This window comes from Phocoena phocoena, chromosome 2 (genome assembly GCF_963924675.1).
Source record: "Phocoena phocoena chromosome 2, mPhoPho1.1, whole genome shotgun sequence".
NCBI lineage: Eukaryota > Metazoa > Chordata > Mammalia > Artiodactyla > Phocoenidae > Phocoena > Phocoena phocoena.
The window spans coordinates 93,166,331-93,186,248 of record NC_089220.1 but is presented as its reverse complement, the minus strand read 5'-3'; the positions used below and the strand labels follow the sequence as shown (position 1 = coordinate 93,186,248).

Below are 19,918 nucleotides of genomic sequence, written 5' to 3'. Positions count from 1 at the left end.
CTAAAGTTTATCTTGATGTCTCTGTTGATTTTTTTTTCTTTTCCCTCCTTAGAACTTTTTCTAACAGAAGAAGATCAAAAGAAACTTCATGATTTTGAAGAGCAGTGTGTTGAGATGTATTTTAATGAAAAAGATGACAAATTCCATTCTGGGAGTGAAGAGAGAATTCGTGTCACTTTTGAAAGGTTCAGAAACTCTTTAATTGTAACTGATTTTATGTCAGAGTGGGTTTTCTTAGTTATGTCTCTTACACATGGTCATTGTTCAATTTATGTTTGTCAAACAAGTAAGTTTAGTAATGGTTTTACATAATATATTGTGAGACAGTTCAGTTCTTTACTTCTAAGACCTCATGTAAGTCAGTCAGTCAGTCTCTTAACTGTTTTTTGACCCTTGTTACAGAGGGCAGAAAAGAGTTGGTGGAGAAAAGTTAAACTGTCTTAATTATTTTAAAACATGTTTCTTTTCATTAGTTTTGCTACGTTCTAAAAGTATATGGTATTTGTGTAGGTACAATAATGGTAATAGTTTATGTGTATGTAGCTGAATACACAGTTTTGTGTTACTCTGATGGGGGAATAAATAGCCTATGGTACAAAAGTGTGTTTTAAAATCTTATATTTTTATTATAATAGGATTAGCACTTGATCCTTTTTTTTTTTTTAAATATTTATTTATTTATTTATTTTTGGCCACGTTGGGTCTTAGTTGCGGCATGCAGACTCCAGAGTGTGTAGGCTCAGTCATTATGGTGTGTGGGCTCTCTAGTCGTGGTGTGTGGGCTCCAGAGCTTGTGGGCTCAGTAGTTGCAGCACGCGGGCTTAGTTGCCCCACAGCCTGTGGGATCTTAGTTACTTGACCAGGGATCGAACCCATGTCCCCTGCATTGGCAGGCAGATATTTCGAAACCATTAATTTTTAACATTTGTAAAACTCCTGTGTTTCCCTTACAGAGTGGAGCAGATGTCCATTCAGATTAAAGAAGTTGGAGATCGCGTCAACTATATCAAAAGATCATTACAATCATTAGATTCTCAAATTGGCCATTTGCAAGATCTTTCGGCCCTGACTGTAGATACATTAAAAACACTCACTGCCCAGAAAGCTTCAGAAGCTAGCAAAGTTCACAATGAAATCACACGAGAATTGAGCATTTCCAAACATTTGGCTCAAAACCTTATTGATGATGGTCCTGTAAGACCTTCTGTATGGAAAAAGCACAGTGTTGTAAATACACTTAGCTCCTCTCTTCCTCAAAGTGGTCTTGAAAGTAATAATCCTTTTCTTTGTAATATTTTTATGAAAGATGAAAAAGATTCCCAATTTAACATATCTGGTCAGGATTTACCTGTAATACCCCAGAGAAAAGAATTCAATTTTCCAGAGGCTGGTTCCTCTTGTGGTGCCTTATTCCCAAGTGCTGTCTCTCCTCCAGAACTGCGACAGAGACAACATGGAGCAGAAACCTTAAAAATGTTTAGTAAAAATCAAAAATCAGGCAGTTCGTCTAATAGCATACCACATCTATCATCCCCACCAACCAAATTTTTTGTTAGTACACCATCCCAGCCAAGTTGCAAAAGCCACTTGGAAACTATAACCAAAGATCAAGAAATTGTTTGTTCTAAAGCTGCAGAAGGAGATAATGTAGAATTTGGAGCATTCGTAGGTAAGTTTGGCAAACTGATATTTGTATATCAACATTATTTATTTTTTAATTATAATTATCACCTTAGAAATAAAAATAAATTGCTAATTAATAAAATCATGTACTTGTGTGGCAAGTGGATTACCTTTTCATAGAGTATAGTTCTAAAAATTTTTTAAGGAGTCAGAAGTCGGGGAAGTAGGTTGATTTGGGCTCTACTAGTTATATTAGCACATACCTCTTCGGTGCAACTTACTATAATAACAATTGTATGGAAAACTTATTTGGACTTTTTTTTTTTTTTTTTTCCCGATACGCGGGCCTTTCACTGTTGTGGCCTCTCCCGTTGCGGAGCACAGGCTCCGGACGCGCAGGCTCAGCAGCCATGGCTCACGGGCCCAGCTGCTCTGCGGCATGTGGGATCTTCCCGGACCGGGGCACGAACCCGTGTTCCCTGCATCGGCAGGCGGACTCTCAACCACTGTGCCACCAGGGAAGCCCTGGACTCTGTCTTTTGAATTTAAGCATAGTCTCTTGAATTTGATCAACTTTTGTTGAAAGAATTTGCGTGATGTGTAAGTGTTGCAAGACAAAGGTATAGGGGAGGCTAGAAGTAACTGGAAAAGAACAGTGTTTTATAAATAGGCTGACCATATAATTTTTCATCCAAACCAGTACACTTTTGAGAGTGAAAGGGTGTGTTACTGATATTTACATTAGGATAATAGGGAAAGCCAAGACTCTACTTGGAAAATGAGTATTTATGGTCAACCCATTTATATACCCAGAGAGTATATACCCAGAGATCATTTCAGAAAGGAACGATTCATTCTTATACCTCACCTCAAGTAAAATAAAGACTGAAAATATATTTATTTTGGCAATGATAACATGTTAATAACCTTGGTGAAAACTGTTTCAGTGAAGGAAGTGATAGAGGAAGAAGCCTGATTATAGTGAAATAAAGTACAAATGGGAGTGAATGTAGAGAGTGATGGGGGGCGACTCAAAAGCTTGGCAATGAAGGCAGAAAGAAAGAACTAATATTGTGGTTTGTATGTTTAAGGTTTTATTTGTTTTGTTTTTAATGATGTTTTGTTATTTAAATGTTGACATTATGCCACGTGGAAGGAAAAGATGAAGAGGGAATGCTTTGTAGAGCTAGCTAAGCCCCAAATATTTGTAGAATATAGTGTTCTAACAGCCTTCCTCTTAGATTATTAAAGATAAAAGTATTTAACAAAGAATTCTTAGAAAACAACTTCGGTTGTTCGTGGACATAACCAGAATGTTCCAAGGTTTGAAGAAGGCCCTCTGTCTCTTCAAGTTAGAATTTTTCCTTCAGGTGGTTTCCCAACCTTGTCTTTAACACTTATATGAGCCTTCCCAGCCTAGGAATTTACTTTGTCACGGAACATGTATAGAGATGGTTCACAGAATGTTATGTCCATGTAAAATTCTCCACATTAGGGCCAACCCCATGGATTATCTAGGTACTGAGCATGCTGATCTCTACTGCTAGGCTATGTGAGTTCACTGTGGGTTTATAGAGACAACTTTTCCTACATAAAATCTATCCCAATTTATTTTTTAAAAACATATTTTAGTTTGTTAATATATTGCCACTGGTATGGATATGTAGTTATAGATATCCATGTTTGATGTCTATATTTATATGTAATATGTATATATGTATAATAATTATATATAATGCTTTTTTAATTGAGAGTAAAAATGATTGTGCCCCCTTTTCTAAATTTCAAGCAGTTTACTTCATATCACATGTTGGATTCTTTTAGGATCCTGTTACTGTAAACTTGAACTACTCATCTTCTCCAGCTTTTTGATACCTATTTTCAGTATTTATCAGGAAAGCTACAGGAAACTTCAGAGCCATCAAAACTACTCACAAGACGACATACGTCACTTGTTTGAATAGACTAGGCAATGACATTATTTTGATAGAACTAAAAAAAACAAGTATTTTTTGTTGTAATCTTTTCTTTTTTCTTTTTTAAGGACACAGAGATAGCATGGATTTACAGAGGTTTAAAGAAACGTCAAACAAGATAAAAGAAATATTATCCGTAAGTAAATCCTTATAGCAGTGCGATTATTTTGCTGTTTTGGAGTTTAGTTCAAAATAGAATTAAACATATTTTTCAGGAAAAATACAGTGTTAGCAGAAACCATCATCAGCATGAGAGTTCCAAATATTTGAAGCTTATACACAATTTGAAAAAAAGAAGAAACAGTTGAAGAATATGAAAAAATGTACAAATAGCCTGCATTTTTTAACTGAAGTTAAAAATCACCTATTTAACATTTCTCTTAAAAAACGCTTCTCCCTATATGGTTTCCACAGACTACTCATTGAACTCAACTCTTTCCCAGGCCCCAGAATTCATTAGAATATAACCCTGCTTCTCAAGGACCCTGTGGTCTAGCAATAAAAAGCTGAATATGCCAGTAACTACAGTATCGCGTGCAAGTGTAAGATGTTCAATAAATGTTGGTTAAATGAGTTTTAAAGTGTACAAAACAACTAGCAAAAAGGTGTGTTTCCTGGCTGAAAATTTTTCTTAACTGTTGCTTTCGTAAATTACCAGTAACTAATTTGAGCTTTAAGGGTAATAACAGCTACATCAAGATAATTAGGAAGACCTGGAAAAGTGCTAAGCTTCTCCATCCCTTAAGAACTTAAGTTGTAGAAATGATCAAGTGATAAATATAACGGAAATAAAGTTTTTCCTAAAACTAGAGCCAAGGAAATGATAATGATATGATATAAGCTTTTATAAATGATTATTTCTCATATGATCTATCGTTAATTGTGAAATTGCTGTCAGGACATGTTACTTATTACCCTACATCTAAAAGGTAGACTCAAGTGCATTTTTTATAATATAAATGCTGACTTTTTTTGGGGGGGCGGCGTGCCACTCAGCTTGCAAGATCTTAGTTTCCTGACCGGGGATTGAACCTGCACCCTTGGTAGTAAAAGCACAGAGTCCTAACCACTGGACCGCCAGGAATTCCCCAACATTTGTATTTTTAATAGCATATATTTTGATTGAACTATTGTACGAAAGTGAATAATTTAATGTCTATTAACTACATTTTGTTAACTTTGGATTTAATTGGTGACTATATGGAAATTGAGATGTAGTGATTCCATGAGGTCCCTTTCTTTCCATATTTGCCTTTAAGTTTGTATTTCTTACCTCAAATAAGACCATCAGAATGATGTAAGAAATAACGATTATGGAATATTCAAAGATGCGTAAATATCAGGTAAAATCTCTTTAGTACTTGTGGGAGTCAAAAAGTTAACTTAAAATATACATATACATTTAGATGGAGGAAGTAGGTAAGATAAACTTACCATAAGACTAATTTGCATGATGTATTCTAACCATTTTAATTCTGTGACATACTTCTAAAGATCTGAATTTTCCATTATATATGATGCCTTACAGAGAACTAAATAAATAGGTTGAATGCATTTAGGTAGCATTAGCTGACACGTGATGATGAAAAACAAGGGAAGAATAAATGAATGAGAAAAAGGAATAAGTAGAAAGAAGAACTGACAAAGCTCTACCAGAGTTGGTTTTATAATTCTTAAAATGTAGACGTGATATATCTACATTCCATATGGGGTTTTTCTTGAACAGGTTTTAACTGAAGTGGATTTTATAGTAAATGAAGTTTTTTATGGACCTTTGTAACTTTTAATAGAGTTTTTTTGTAATTTGGAATTATTTAAGTTTAATAAAATTTCTATCACACTCTCTTTCTCCTATATGCAAATACCCTTTAATTAAAAATATGGACCCAGTATGTTATATTGCTCAATTGTAGAGTCCATTTGTGTCAGTGTAAGAGAGCCCAATGCCTCTTATTTTAGTCCTTCCTTATAGTATAATTGGTTGTTCAAGAGAGATGTACATGATAATTTGGGTAGTATATTTGTTCACTTTTTATTAGTGAAAGTAATTTTTTAAATGTTTAAATATTATAGTTGGGTACTTGGTATCCTAGAATTTTAGAGATATTTATTGATACCTTTTAGCAGTTAGTAATAAAACTTAGTAATAGGGGCATTAGTGCCTAAGTGGCATTTGACCCCAAGTTTGACTCTAAACCTGTATACTTCAATTTTAGCCAGGAAAATTCTGAAGGCTAGGAATGGATATGGAGAAAGTAAATCTTTGGAGTGATTATGACTTAGAGAATTGACATGACACCTCAATAAAAGGTTAGAACTGCTAACTAGCTGGAACTCTGAGAGTTGTCAAACTCATCATGTCAAAACCTCAAATTCACCATCATCTCTCCGCTCAGCAGACATATTTCTTTTCCTCCTGTATTTCCTACCTCTGTTAATAGCATCAGCATCCTACCCTTCCAGTCAACAGCCAAGTCTACCTGGTTTTGCTTCCTAAATACTTTTTTAGTGCCTCTACTTTTCTCAATCCTTAGTTATAGTAGTTATAGTTACCCTGACTTAGGCTGTTAATTCTCTTAATTTATATTTCATTGAACTTTTAAGGTATCTTTAACAAGGTGTCACAACAGCAGTTGAAGGAATTTGATGACACTCTGATGGCATTTTGCTGTTGTGAAGCACTTGATATATGGTGGGAAATCATTTATAATGAATGGACATTTCCTAATGGTAAATGGTAGATGTTAGGTTTTCCCCACAGATTGCACCTTTTAACAATGGACCTATTAAATGAACTTAAAACAGGAGTATGCTGAAAATTTTTAAGTGAGCAAATAACTTCCTGGTAAAAACAAGAAGAAATAACAAGTTTCTGTGAGTGGGAAGAAAAGTGGTGGCTATGTTTTAAATTTAACAACTGTGAGTACTTTAGTTAGAGGAAAAGAACTGTAATAATAGAATAATGAGCTCTAGCTCTTGACGGTTAGAGGTTTTGAGTTCTTGAACATTTGTGGGTTATACATCCCTTTGAAAATTTAATGGAAACTACAGACCACCTTCCCAGGCAAATGCACATATACAAATTTTTTTCTTTTAAAGTATAGAGTTTTACAAATACCTCGAAGCCCACTCATCAGCCCCACACTAGAATTTCTATCAAAGATGGTTCTATGAAATTGATGTGTCATTGTATCAAAGAGTATATATCAAGGAAAATACTTAAGTAAAACAATCAAGAAATAGCTAGAACTGGTTCCAAAAGGAACAACTAAAATCAGAAAGGAAATCAGAGTTGCTTTGTGACAATAGGAAAAAGGTTAGCACTTTTTGCTTGGCTATATATCAATAAATCAGCTGTAATGTGAAGAATGTGAAACATCAAAGGTAGAAAAACTTAATTTTCTTGAGATGTTTAAGTTAAATTTATTTAATGAAAGTAATAGCTTATTGTGGTAGTAACATTTTAAAACTCATTGTTTCTGAGGGGTGGTAGAGGTTTGGAAATATTTTAAAGTTACATAGTAGTATGACCTGTGTATAGCTGAAAAAAAAAACAGGGTGAAGGTATCAGATCTTCCGCATTAGTTTAATGAATTTCGTTAGTTCATCTGGAAAAACGAATAGGTAAAAAGAATAAAATGGGGGAGAATTAGTTGTTAGATACTAAAATATCTAAATAAGTGGTACAGTTGAAACATGAATATTTAGTGAAACATTTTGGTGACTCCAAAATAACCCTTCTACAAATACAAATTTAATAAGAGTTGGATTAGAAATTGATGAGAAAAGGGATGCTTTGTCAGTAAACACACAAATTGGACAACTGGGTAGAAATTAGGAAACGTCTGTTTCATATCACTTCGTAAGCTCAGATGAATTCTGGATTTAAATATAAAAATTCAAAGTATAAAAAAAACTTAAGAAAATAGAAATATTAAGTCATTAAACTAGGAGGGCTTTTAAAACAAATATTAAGGGAAGGATGAAAAGAGATGAGTACCTAAAAATATAAAGCATAGATAAAACAAATATGAAAAAAATTGAAATTTGACAAATAATGACCAGATAGATCTTTGTTATACAAATAGCTTATAAAAAGCAATAAGAAAGCTACCAAAACTCCCCAAAATAAATTTCCCCTCCACTTTTTTACTCTCCAAAGAAGAAAGTATTGCTGTTTCAATTTTAGTGTAAAATAGTTTTTTTCTTTTTAAGGTGAATTGATAAATGTTTTATTATTTTTCCTACAGTTTCCTATTTTCCTCCAATTTTTTAAATGAACTTGTATTGCTATGAAAAAGGATTCATTCAGATGGATTTATGAACAATAAGCAAGTAGGGTGTTTTGATGGCAGTTTTTGAAATTGACATTGAAGAAAATAACTGTAATTTGTAATATACCCCTTGGAGTCCAGGTAGATTAAAGCATATTGACCTAAATAGATCCAGAGGCTCTTATTACTACTTAGAGCAATGATTTGAAATTTAGTTCAATTGTTTTAAAATTGTGTATATGTATAATATGCAGAATGATATTCCTTCTGAAAACACTCTGAAACTTGTGAGTTCTCATGCTGGATTTACTGAGTGTCACAAAACTTCTGTTCCTCTTCATTCAGAGCAAGGTGAGTATTTTGACTTCATGAATTATGCTAACAAATATACTCATTTAAGCTTTACAGGTATTTTATGGACATCATTAAACTTTAAATGTATTTTATGTATGTCACACACTTGAGCAGTGAATGTTTCAGAAGTAAGAAAATGAAGATTCTGGTCCATCATTGTTGTTCTTAACCTTGAATAATACATAATCTGAACATTCTAATATTTTTCAACAAATTGTTTAGACTTAAAAGATGAAAGGCAAAGACTCGCTTTTTACAAATACGCTTTTTTACAAATGAATCGGTTGTATTTTAATCTGTATAGTCATTTAATCAACTTATTTTTCTGCTTTAACCTTTAAAAATAACATACATTTATTTGGTTCAAAATTAAAATACACACACACACACACACACAAGCACTTTGAAAATCAGTCTCAGTCTCACACCAACCCCATGTGTAACCACTGTTATTTTTGTTTTTTCTCTAGTTTCATGCTTATGTAGTCATATATGACAATAGTCTTTTTTACCTCTTCATCTTTTACACAAAAGGTAGCATACCATACATGTTGTCCTGCATCTTTAATTTTTCATTTAAGAAGTTTAATGATCTGGAGATGTTTCCATATCATGCTTTTTTGGGGTCATAGTTATATGCGTATAAATTTATTGTTATCTAACTTTTCAGTTATGTACAATTAATCTTTATAAGGTTCCTTAAGAAAAGCAGTACTTCCTTATTCCCCTCACCATTATTTCTCCTTTTATTCTCTTCAAGTTGGGTTTATTCCAGGAGTGCAAATTAGTTTAACATTCAAAAATATAAGGCATGATAGTAACAAATTAAAGAAGAAAATCATATGATTATCTTAATAGCTGCAGAAAAGGCTGAATTTGATGAAATTCAACATCCATTCATGATTAAAACTCCTAGCAAAGTAAGTATAGAATGGAGTGTCCTTAATCTGCATAAAGGGTATCTAACAAAAACTTGCCACAGATACCATACTTCATAGTGAAGTATTGAACACCCCAGAAGGAGAACAAGACAAGGATTCTATTAATAAAACTCACTATTTTTGGATAACGTGGATATTATTTCTAAAGTTAGGATGCCTGTAATTTTATATCCTCGTATTTCAGTTTTAGGCAGTATCTGTTGACCTCCCACTAAAGAAGACAAGGATTGAGCTCTTCCCTACCGCCTTCCCCACCCCTCTCTATTCCCTAGCCCACATGCATGCACAGATGTCTTTACCCTTTCCCACCAGTGTAGTTATGTCATGATTTTGGTTAGATCAACACTGGATTCTCTGCTCTTTGAATAAATTTTTTCAAAATATTCAGTTTCATCATCTTGAAAAACTTTTGCCCAGAGTCCCCTAATATATCTCAATCTGCTCTTTTTGCCCTCTATACTTGGAATGTTCTAAGATTTCCTTTCACCATTCATTCTTTCGTTCTAAGATTTCTCTTCACTGTTCTTTCTGAGGTTTTCCTTTATTGTATCATGAGGTTGTAAATTCTAAATTAGTTTAAAATTTAACATCCTCACTTCTTTTGGAAAATAGGCTTAATTCTAAAGTTTGTTTAGCATAAGCAAGCACAATGTGACAAAAGTGGCATCTTAAATGGGGGGAAAGATGAACTATTTTTTTTCCATTACTGTAAAATGATGTTTAAGGTTATTAATTGCAACATTGTTACAGCAAGAGATTGAAATCAGACCAAATGTCCATCAATAGGAGTTTGGTTAAATAAATTATTGTATATCCAGTGTATGAAGTTCAGCATAATATCAAAGTAGAATAGAGAAATCCTCTGTGTACTGATATTGAAAGATCTCCAAGCTTAAATTTAAAAAACCAACAACAAAAAAACTGAAGATATATATATTATACTAGCATTTATGTTAAAAAACGAAGATTCAGGGGTATATATAGAAACACAAAATATCTTTGGAAGGATACACGAGGAATTTGGGAACAGAGGAAGAGCAAGACTTTTTTTTTTCCATACTCTTTTATTTCATATTGCCTTTTCACAAAAATAAATTGAATAATTTTGATATCCTGTCAAGAGACCCATGAGACTCATATAACTCTTACATTCATCAGTGTTGGGGAGAGGATAAGTTATCTTAGTTAAGTTATATTATGCCTCGAAACACTTTGTGTTTGGTTAGTTGATATTAAAAAAAATTTGTTTTACTTGTATAACTTTTTTATTTTTTTAAATTTTCTTTTAGTGGAAAGTAACAGTAGAAGGCCATCTATAGAAGACACTCATGAAGTAGATTCCAAAGCAGCTTTACTACCGGTTTGTACATTTCAATTAAACATATGTGTATTTAAAAATATTTATTTAGGGCTTCCTTGGTGGCGCAGTGGTTGAGAGTCCGCCTGCCGATGCAGGGGACACAGGTTCATGCCCCGGTCTGGGAAGATCCACATGCTGCGGAGCGGCTGGGTCCGTGAGCCATGGCTGCTGAGCCTGCGCGTCCGGAGCCTGTGCTCCGCAACGGGAGAGGCCACAACAGTGAGAGGCCCGCATATCGCCAAAAAAAAAAAAAAAAAATTATTTATTAGATAAGAGCTAAAAGATGGTGATATTTTATCTGAGATTATATCTAGCTTTCAAAAATTTTTTAACATTAGAAAACTGACCTCAGTGCATAGTAACAGTTATGGAAAAGAGTTTCTTCCTGTAGTGAATAGTCAGGAATTATTAAAGAAAAATGTATGCAGAAGAAAGAAAGGTAGGAATCTCTGTTTGAATTGAAGCTAATGATATGAAATTATTCCCAGCCAACTGGAGTAATATTTGATTTTACAAACACTCTTTAAAAGCAGACTTTGGCAACCAAGACAAATAGCTTGGGAGAAAGCAAAAACAGTTGCTCCTTTCTAGTCAGGTATAGAAATTAGTGCTCATAATTATGATCCTGGATCATCAAGAGCATATTAACTTGGCCCCATCCCCCTGGACTGAACGCTACACATGTACTCACACCCTCTTGCTGGCTCCCACCCTGGCAAGCAAGGCAACCATGAGAACCTGGAGGTTCTTCAGAAGACAAAGAAGTCATTCAACCAGGTGTTATCAGCCCCAGGTGAGGCAAGCAAAAGTGATGGAGAAGATTCCAGGAAGCTGCCAGAGCAGGCGGGGGAGAAATCCCAGGTTGTGTATAGAACTGGGCACTATAAGTGGTTCAGTGTGCGAATGGGATGTGGATTCATTTCTGTGATAAACTGAAAGGGAAACCCCTTGGATATTCCAGTCAGTGTATTTGTACTCCAGGTTTTTTTTTTTTTTTTTATCTTACCCTGTTAGAAGCCTTTGACCTGCTGCTGCTATTGTTTCGCTCATTTCCATCATCTAATGCAGAAAGGAAACAAGAGGATCTTCTAAGTCCATCAGATGCCCATTCTTTTTTTTTTTTAATATTACTGTATTTTTATTCATCTCATTTATGCATGTTCCTTTGTTGTGGCCACAGCAAGGGGGTTGGGGGAGAGGAAACTTTCTTCACGCATGCACAAAGGTTGTGATGTTTACTGAAGATGATGGGAAAAATTTTTCGACACTCGCACCAGCTGAGGCCAGCCAGCAGTGAATCTTGGAAGTTAATTCCAGTGCCCAGAACCGGCCCAGCATGGGGAGTGAGGAATCCATCCCCTCCCCGGCAGTCGTACCTTGCCCAGGAACATTTGAGAAAAGTGTTGCCCAGTCTGTAGTCTGTGACCCTAAGCGGAGAAATGCTCACCAGGAGGATCGGGTCCAGCAAGGAGTTCCGGCTGCTCAGTGATCCCAGTTTGCCCTGCTCACTCGCCTGCCGGTTGTCCCAGATGCCCATTCGTTTTTTTCTTCTTCTTTTTTTTTTTTTTTAAATATTTATGTATTTATTTGGCTGCGTTGGGTCTTAGTTGCGGCACGCGGGATCTTCTTTGCAGCGTGCGGGCTCAGTAGTTGCGGCACTCGGGCTTAGTTGCCCTGTGGCATGTGGGATCTTAGTTCCCCAACCAGGGATCAAATCCGCGTCCCCTGCGTTGGAAGGTGCATTCTTAACCTCTGGACCACCAGGGAAGTCCCCCAGATGCCCATTCTTTTTTTTTTTTTTTTTTTTTTTCCATTCTTATTAAAACATTTTAGAAGCCTGAAGAAAAGAAAAAAAGAACATATTAACCATATTAACTTACTTTGTGCTGTAAAGAGATAGATTATATTATTAAAAATCATTTTATTAAAAAAATTATTTCAATGGGAAGGGTGTTTAGTGAATGCAGAGTTTCACAGTAACAAATTCTCCTTTCTGGAAGGACTCATCCTGAACCTAAGCTGCACAGTTTTGCTACAGATAAGGTTCCATTGAAGATGACCTCACAATGCCAAATTGCAAAACTTGTGGGCGCCAGCTTATACAAACAGTATTAGATCTCTGACAACTTGAGATAGTAGAATTATTGGTTACAGATTATAAGTCTGATTAAAGCCATTAAAGAGTATTATAAATATTTCTAAAAAAAAGATATTACTCAGAAATACTGGAAAATTTGGGAAAAAATAAAAAATCTCAGTTGGGGGTTTCCATGGTGGCACAGTGGTTGAGAATTTGCTTGCCAATGCAGGGGACATGGGTTCGAGCCCTGGTCCAGGAAGATCTCACATGCCGTGGAGCAGCTAATCCCGTGTGCCACAAATACTGAGCCTGCATGCCTAGAGCCCGTGCTCCTCAACAAGAGAAGCCACCGCAATGAGAAGCCCGCGCACCGCAACAAAGAGTAGTCCCCGCTCGCCACAACTAGATAAAAGCCCGCATGTAGCAACAAAGACCCAAAGCAGCCAAAAATAAAATAAGTTAATTTAAAAAAAAAAATCTCAGTGGGGGTTAAAATAACAGATTGGGCACAGCTGAATGGAGAATTTTGCTAAATTGGACCACAATGTAACATAGAATTATAATTAGGTGGAAAATGTGTTAAGCGTAAAGAGATGGAAAAATACCTCTAAATTGGCCTTGAGAGAGTAGACAATTTGAAGAGATTATAAATGACTTAGAATTTTCCAAATTGATGACATACATGAAGATTCAAATTCAGGAAGCTGAAGTCCCAAAGTGGGGAGGTAAAAATAAATCCACACCTAGAAAAATAATTATAAAACTGCAGAATAAAGCCTACCACGTACACACACAAAAGGGCTTCAATGAAATATGCCTGTTATTAGTGATTTCTTTGTCACAGTTTGCATGATTTTAATTTTTATCTTTATACTTTGATGTGTTTTGGCACCAGGCACATATTTTTTTTAGAGTCATAGAAACAAATATGTATTTTAAGAAAATAAAATTGTCAGCAGACAATTACAATTATGTTGTAGGAAATAACACTCATGAAATTCTTTATTCTACCTTGTGGAATGGCCTTAACGGTAGCTTTTATATCCGTTTTTTATTTTATTAGTTCAGTTGTATAAAACAAATGCATATTAACTTTTCAACCCTTCATTCATCAAACATGTAGGATACAAAACAGATAAACAGTTACGCTTTATCTAGAGACTTTTTTCTTTAACTTTTTGTTTGTGTTTGTTTCTGACTAAAGGATTGGCTACAAGATAGACCATCAAATAGAGAAATGTAAGTAAGCCTTTTCTCATTGTTAGTGTGAAAAGTATCATAGGTATTGAATGTTGTTTTTTTCCTGCTCTTTGCATCATCTTTTTAACACTTCTTGAAATTATTGCTGATTATTTATTTTGTGATCTCCTGTCTTTACATAGAAGAGATTGGGGAATCATTTATTATAAGTTAATGTATAAATTTTAATTTATGATTTTATATAGTTATATTAGTCATATTATAACCACAGCTCAAATAAAATTTTCATTATAATGATACAGTTATGATTTTATTATTTAGTCCTGTTTCCAACTTGCTTTTGAATAAACTTGTTCAACAACTTAGTTTGACACTTTAATAATTTCTCTGCCCATCGTTCTAATCAACAAGCCTTTCTTCTGCTTTTGGGAAGCACTGATAATTAGAGCAGTAATACACAGTGTACATTAGAAAGCCGGCATACAGGAAGATCCACGAGAAAGCTGATGTGATAATCCAGAACCAAAAGTAGAAACAAAAGGCAATCTTACAAGTAGTCATCCCCAGAAAGTGAAAATTTTCAGTACAGATTAAACATAACGATAAAGAAGAATCAAAGATAATCTCTCTGTTTTCCAGCCTCGAAATTAGTATTTTAGGATTCCAAAGGACATTAAAAAAGAGTAATTAAAAAAGAGTAATCTTGTTTTGACACCCATTTGATACTAGAAGCATGGTAAAGTTACTCTCCAATGTGAACTGCTTGAGAAGGGAAGCCAATTTGAGGGAATTTATTATATATTATATAGTGTTTTCCCTATTTCCTTCTCTGTATCAGAAATAGATGTGAATATATAGAGAAGAGAATAAACCAGGTGCTATGTGGGTATGCAGTTGTTCAAATTGTGGAGGTATCCTGGCCCTGAATGGCATTTGGAAGATCTATTTATAATCAGACCTCTTCAGAGAATAATGTCTTTTATAAGTAGAACTGTAGGATGTAAATGCAGAGAATCAGTACTTAAAGTTGATGTTAATTCGGCTAACAAGAGAACTTTGAGTTACAGAATGCTGACCCATAGAAGTACCCAGAAAGGTGGAGTTGGTCAGTACTCTTTGGGTGTGCTAAGAGTGGTTTATCAGCAGTAGACAAAGGGCTGATGCTAGGGTCAAAGTATTTCCTATAGGAAATATTGATGTTACTAAGGTGAAAGCCAGCGGGAAATATCAGGATCAGATAGAATGTAAGAGCTAGAAAGAGATTACCAAGGTCTCCTACTCAAGTGGTTCTTTCTAGATCTAGTCCTTTTAGTCCTGAGCAAGGCCACATAACTGTATAATGGGAGAGCTAAGCTTCTAATCTATTTTTCTTGATTCCCATTCCCCTTTCCTTTCCACTACACTTGTCTCTAATTTGCACTGGAATCTTTGGGATTAATAGAACCTACACTTGGTACCAGTATATGTTGTTATAAATAAGCATATTCACATTGGAAAAAAATTTTTTTCAACATTAGCAATTGAATTTTGCAAAATGATATACAATTGCTGTTCTCTCTGTTCTTTGCCCATCAGTTCTGTTGAAGTATTTTTAGAATCCTGCAAAGTCATTTCAAGGCATTATTAAAGTACTGGAATGAATCTCCACAAATAGAGGAGTCATGGAATATTTTACTGTATTAGTACTGAACCTTCAGTTTGGCATCAAACTACTAATAATATTTATGTAGGCATAAATTGGAGGTAAAAGTTGTTGATAAAGTATATGCATATGGATTTATACATATCTGTGTATGAATTTGGTACAAGCTTAAGGGAAGTGGCAAATATTCAAACAAAAGTGAATCTGAATCTCAGAATTCCTTTAATAATGTTATATTAAATAACAGTAACTTCATAAAATAAAAAGTTTTGTGGTAGCCAAAACTAATTTTAAGTTACTAAAATTGTAACATATTTTTTGTTGTTTCTTTAGGCCATCTGAAGAAGGAACGTTGAATGGTGAGTCTGTGTGGTAGATTTAATGCGAAAAACTGAGGATTGTATATGATCTACTTTAGCAAATACTACATTGTCCTAAGTAAGAAATTTTAGACTTCATATTTGAAAAAGCCAAGGTAGTAGAAAGTTCTCCCTTCAGCTTGTTTCTCTTCATTATAAGTGTTTCACAAATACAAGAACTCACCGTGTGAATGATGATCGTTTTACAAAAGTCTCCCCACTCCCCTTTATCCTTGCTGCTCAGGTTGCTTCTTCCCTTATATTCCATGTGTTAGTGAATGGTACGTTTTCAGTCAGCTAAGTGAAACCTGAGCAGGAGGTATTCCTGACCCCCTTGACCTTGCACTCACAAAGCCCTCTTCCTCTGAGATATCCTTCAACCTTCAACCAGGAGACATTTGGTACCCCTCCTCTACAGTCCTGTATTGTGTGCATGTGTGAGAACACACATACACATGCACACACATACACACACACCATATTTTATATTTCTCACACAATGATATAACTGTTAACTAGCTTTCTTCTTCTGCAAGACGATAGGTTCTTTTTCATTTATATTCTAGAAACTTAACACATAGCAGGTTCAATTCATTCTCCTGGTTCAACTTATTCTCCATCTTTCTCAGTACAGTTAAAAAGTGAAGTCCTCGGGAGTTCCCTGGTGGCCTAGTGGTTAGGATTCCAGGCTTTCACTGCCATGGCCCCAGTTTCAATCCCTGTTTGGGGAACTGAGATCCTGCAAGCTGCACGGTGTGGCCAAAAAATAAAAAATAAAAAAGTGAAGTCCTGAGCTTCCCTGGTGGCGCAGTGGTTGAGAGTCCGCCTGCCGATGCAGGGGACAAGAGTTCATGTCCCCGTCCGGGAAGATCCCACATGCCGTGGAGCGGCTGGGCCCGTGAGCCATGGCCGCTGAGCCTGCACATCCGGAGCCTGTGCTCCGCAACGGGAGAGGCCACAACAGTGAGAGGCCTGCGTACTGCAAAAAAAAAAAAAAAAAAAAAAAAGTGAAGTCCTCACAGAAACTAACACAACATTGTAAATCAACTATACCTCAATAAAAAAATTTAAAAAAGTAAAGTCCTCAGATATACTTAGAGTTGGAAGAGGGGCTTTTTTGTTATTTTATATCTTCTCATGGTCAACCCATTAAAATGGTTACAGGACTACAGCCCCACACCCCAAAGGTCTGACACTTTTCTTTTTGAGTAGGGAATAAGGGAAGAATGCAGTTTATAACAGGAGAGTGTGAACCATCATGTGCTTTTTCCCTTCCAGGTGTCATACTACACAGTTACCACTAATCTGCCATAATGAAATAGGGTAATAAAGCACATGAGGGACATAATTTATTACATGTTTTTTTCTGTTTTTGTGAACAGAGCTTACATGAAGGAAACTTGGGATGATTAAATGAGAATGCTTGAACAGAAATTTATGCTGCATTAGTACTTTTAAAAGGGTCTCATTTGTTTATTTACCATTTTAGGTCTTGCTTCTCCATTTAAACCAGTTATGGATACAAATTACTATTACTCAGGTTAGTAATAGTAAATATTAAAAACAAAATTGAGTAGTTCTTTGAGCTTTTGGGGATTTCATTATTTCTCTCTCATTTTTATGCAGCTGTGGAAAGAAATAACTTGATGAGATTATCCCAGAGCATTCCATTTACACCTGTGCCTCCAAGAGGTAAATCCAAAAAGTAAAGAAATAAGAGGGAAAATAAACCCTTAATTAACATGTGGTTTTAACTGTAATATAGAACATGGGTGGTGACAGAAAGAGGAAGGATCACATTAAGAATTGTTAATTTCATATAAATTTTAATCAGTCTGATTACTACAAGATTCAGGTATGTTTAAACTGAAGGAAGCATCAGAAGTATTGATTTTCTCTCTTTCTGGCATATTGGAAGCAGTGGTGTATTTTAATTCAGAAAAGCTCTTGATCCGTAGTTTAGCAATGAAAGCGTTAATAAATTGATATCACAGGGTTTGTGGAACAGATCTAACCTCCTGTTAAAAAGTTTAGCTTAGAAGTGTTTAGACGTCTAATTGCTTTCTAAAAGTTTTTCTCGAAAATGTTCACGATTTCAAAAATGCTTATTATTACCAAATGCAGGTGAATTTAGAGATATTAGATCCTTGGTTTCTGAGTATTTCTTGCCCTTAAACTTCTTTTATAAAACTACAACTTGGTCCATCTCATATTCTATTCCTCACTTAATCTTAACCAAAGATACCTGCCAATTTCTACCTTGTGATTTTCAGAGTCATACTTTGACCTTAAAATATGTCTATTCATGTTGCAGGTGAGCCTGTCACAGTGTATCGCTTGGAAGAGAGTTCTCCCAACATACTGAATAACAGCATGTCTTCGTGGTCACAGCTAGGCCTCTGTGCCAAAATAGAGTTTTTAAGTAAAGAGGAGATGGGAGGAGGTTTACGAAGAGCTGTCAAAGTACAGTGTACTTGGTCAGAACATGATATCCTCAAATCAGGACATCTTTATATTATCAAATCTTTTCTTCCTGAGGTGGTTAATACATGGTCAAGTATTTATAAAGAAGATACAGTTCTGCATCTTTGTCTTAGAGTAAGTGCTAGTGAATGCATACAGTGAAGCATTATTTGAGCTTCATGTTTTCACTTCTAAAGTATGATAAATCAAATCTTAATTTCAGTGTTGAACGAGGGTTTCTTTTTTCTGTTCTGTAGGAAATTCAACAACAGAGAGCAGCACAAAAGCTCACATTTGCCTTCAACCAAATGAAACCCAAATCCATACCATATTCTCCAAGGTAAATCTTTTAAAATTTTTGAGATCTTTTAGTGTTATGTGGATAGCATTCTCTTTTGACCTTCATTATTGATGCTGAATATTTCATTAGTTACCCATTTTAAAGATGGATTAGAATTTTGTTAAGAAAACTACTAGTATAGGATAAAATGACTAAATTGAGCAGGAACCTATCTGAGGGCACTGAACTTGAGTCGAAAAATGTGAATAAGTGTAGGTGGTTGCAGAGCTGAAAGAATTATATATGGCATAGATTGTGTATTGGTTAAGATTAAATCAATAAAAATTGTCATTTGGTTGTTTATCATTAAAAAAAACTACTAGTAATATCTATAACTGTTTTTCATAAGGTTCCTTGAAGTTTTCCTGCTGTATTGCCATTCAGCAGGACAGTGGTTCGCTGTGGAAGAATGTATGACTGGAGAATTTAGAAAATACAACAACAATAATGGTGATGAGATTATTCCAACAAATACACTGGAAGAGATCATGCTAGCCTTTAGCCATTGGACTTATGAATATACAAGAGGGGAGTTACTGGTACTTGATTTACAAGGTAAATTTATTAAAATATTGCTAAAAGGGAATTATGCATTAGGTTCTCATCTATTCATGTGTTATGAGCAATATATAGAAATCTGCTAATTTATGGATAGGTAAAATCTCAGGTCAGCAGAAGCTGTTAAAAAAGCAAGTCAGTAACAGCCATAGTATATAGCTATCAGGGCCCTGAAGAGTGGGATGCTATCTTAATTGTTATTTAGGTAATACAGATGTTTTAATAAGCAAAAACATGTGAAATCCCCTATTCCACTCATAGGTCTGTAGCCTTAATTTCTTTAAAAGTATAAAGACCATTTCTTTAAAACAATAACAACTATCTGTATTGTTCCTGGTGTTTATGTTATCTATTACTATGAACTAAACTACCTAATAGTGGATTAAAACAACCATTTTGCTTGCTTACACTTCTTTGGTTAAGGAATTTGGGGATGGCTCATCTCTACTGTCCCCTTGGAGGGTTTGAATGGCTGGAGACTAGTTTGGACAGCTTGACTGGAGCCAAATGTCTTAGGTCTCTGTTCAAGACAGCTGAATTCCTCAGTTCACCACAAAGTGATTTTTCCACATGGCTGGGTAGCTTGGACTTTTTGTAGCATGGTAGTTTCAGGTAATTAGACTTCTTACATGACAGCTGGCTTCCTCCAGAGAGAAAGCAGAAACTCTTAGGTTAGGACCAGAATGGGCCCACATCCCTTCTGCCACATTTTACTGGTCAAGGTAAGTTATAAGGACAACTCAGATTC

The 19,918-nt window shown here is 35.1% G+C and overlaps 1 protein-coding gene across 1 annotated transcript in view; it reads left to right on the top strand.

Annotated features, from left to right (window-relative positions):
- TRPM7 (transient receptor potential cation channel subfamily M member 7) overlaps positions 1-19,918 on the top strand; it is a 121,508-nt gene that overhangs the window by 89,549 nt on the left and 12,041 nt on the right. Inside the window, exons 25-36 of the mRNA XM_065872746.1 lie at positions 53-185; positions 954-1,669; positions 3,668-3,735; positions 8,128-8,224; positions 10,458-10,528; positions 13,813-13,847; positions 15,784-15,809; positions 17,299-17,349; positions 17,436-17,501; positions 18,124-18,407; positions 18,530-18,612; positions 18,962-19,167. Of these exons, the coding sequence (XP_065728818.1) occupies positions 53-185; positions 954-1,669; positions 3,668-3,735; positions 8,128-8,224; positions 10,458-10,528; positions 13,813-13,847; positions 15,784-15,809; positions 17,299-17,349; positions 17,436-17,501; positions 18,124-18,407; positions 18,530-18,612; positions 18,962-19,167 (1,836 nt within the window). The remainder of the gene's footprint in view (positions 1-52; positions 186-953; positions 1,670-3,667; positions 3,736-8,127; positions 8,225-10,457; positions 10,529-13,812; positions 13,848-15,783; positions 15,810-17,298; positions 17,350-17,435; positions 17,502-18,123; positions 18,408-18,529; positions 18,613-18,961; positions 19,168-19,918) is intronic.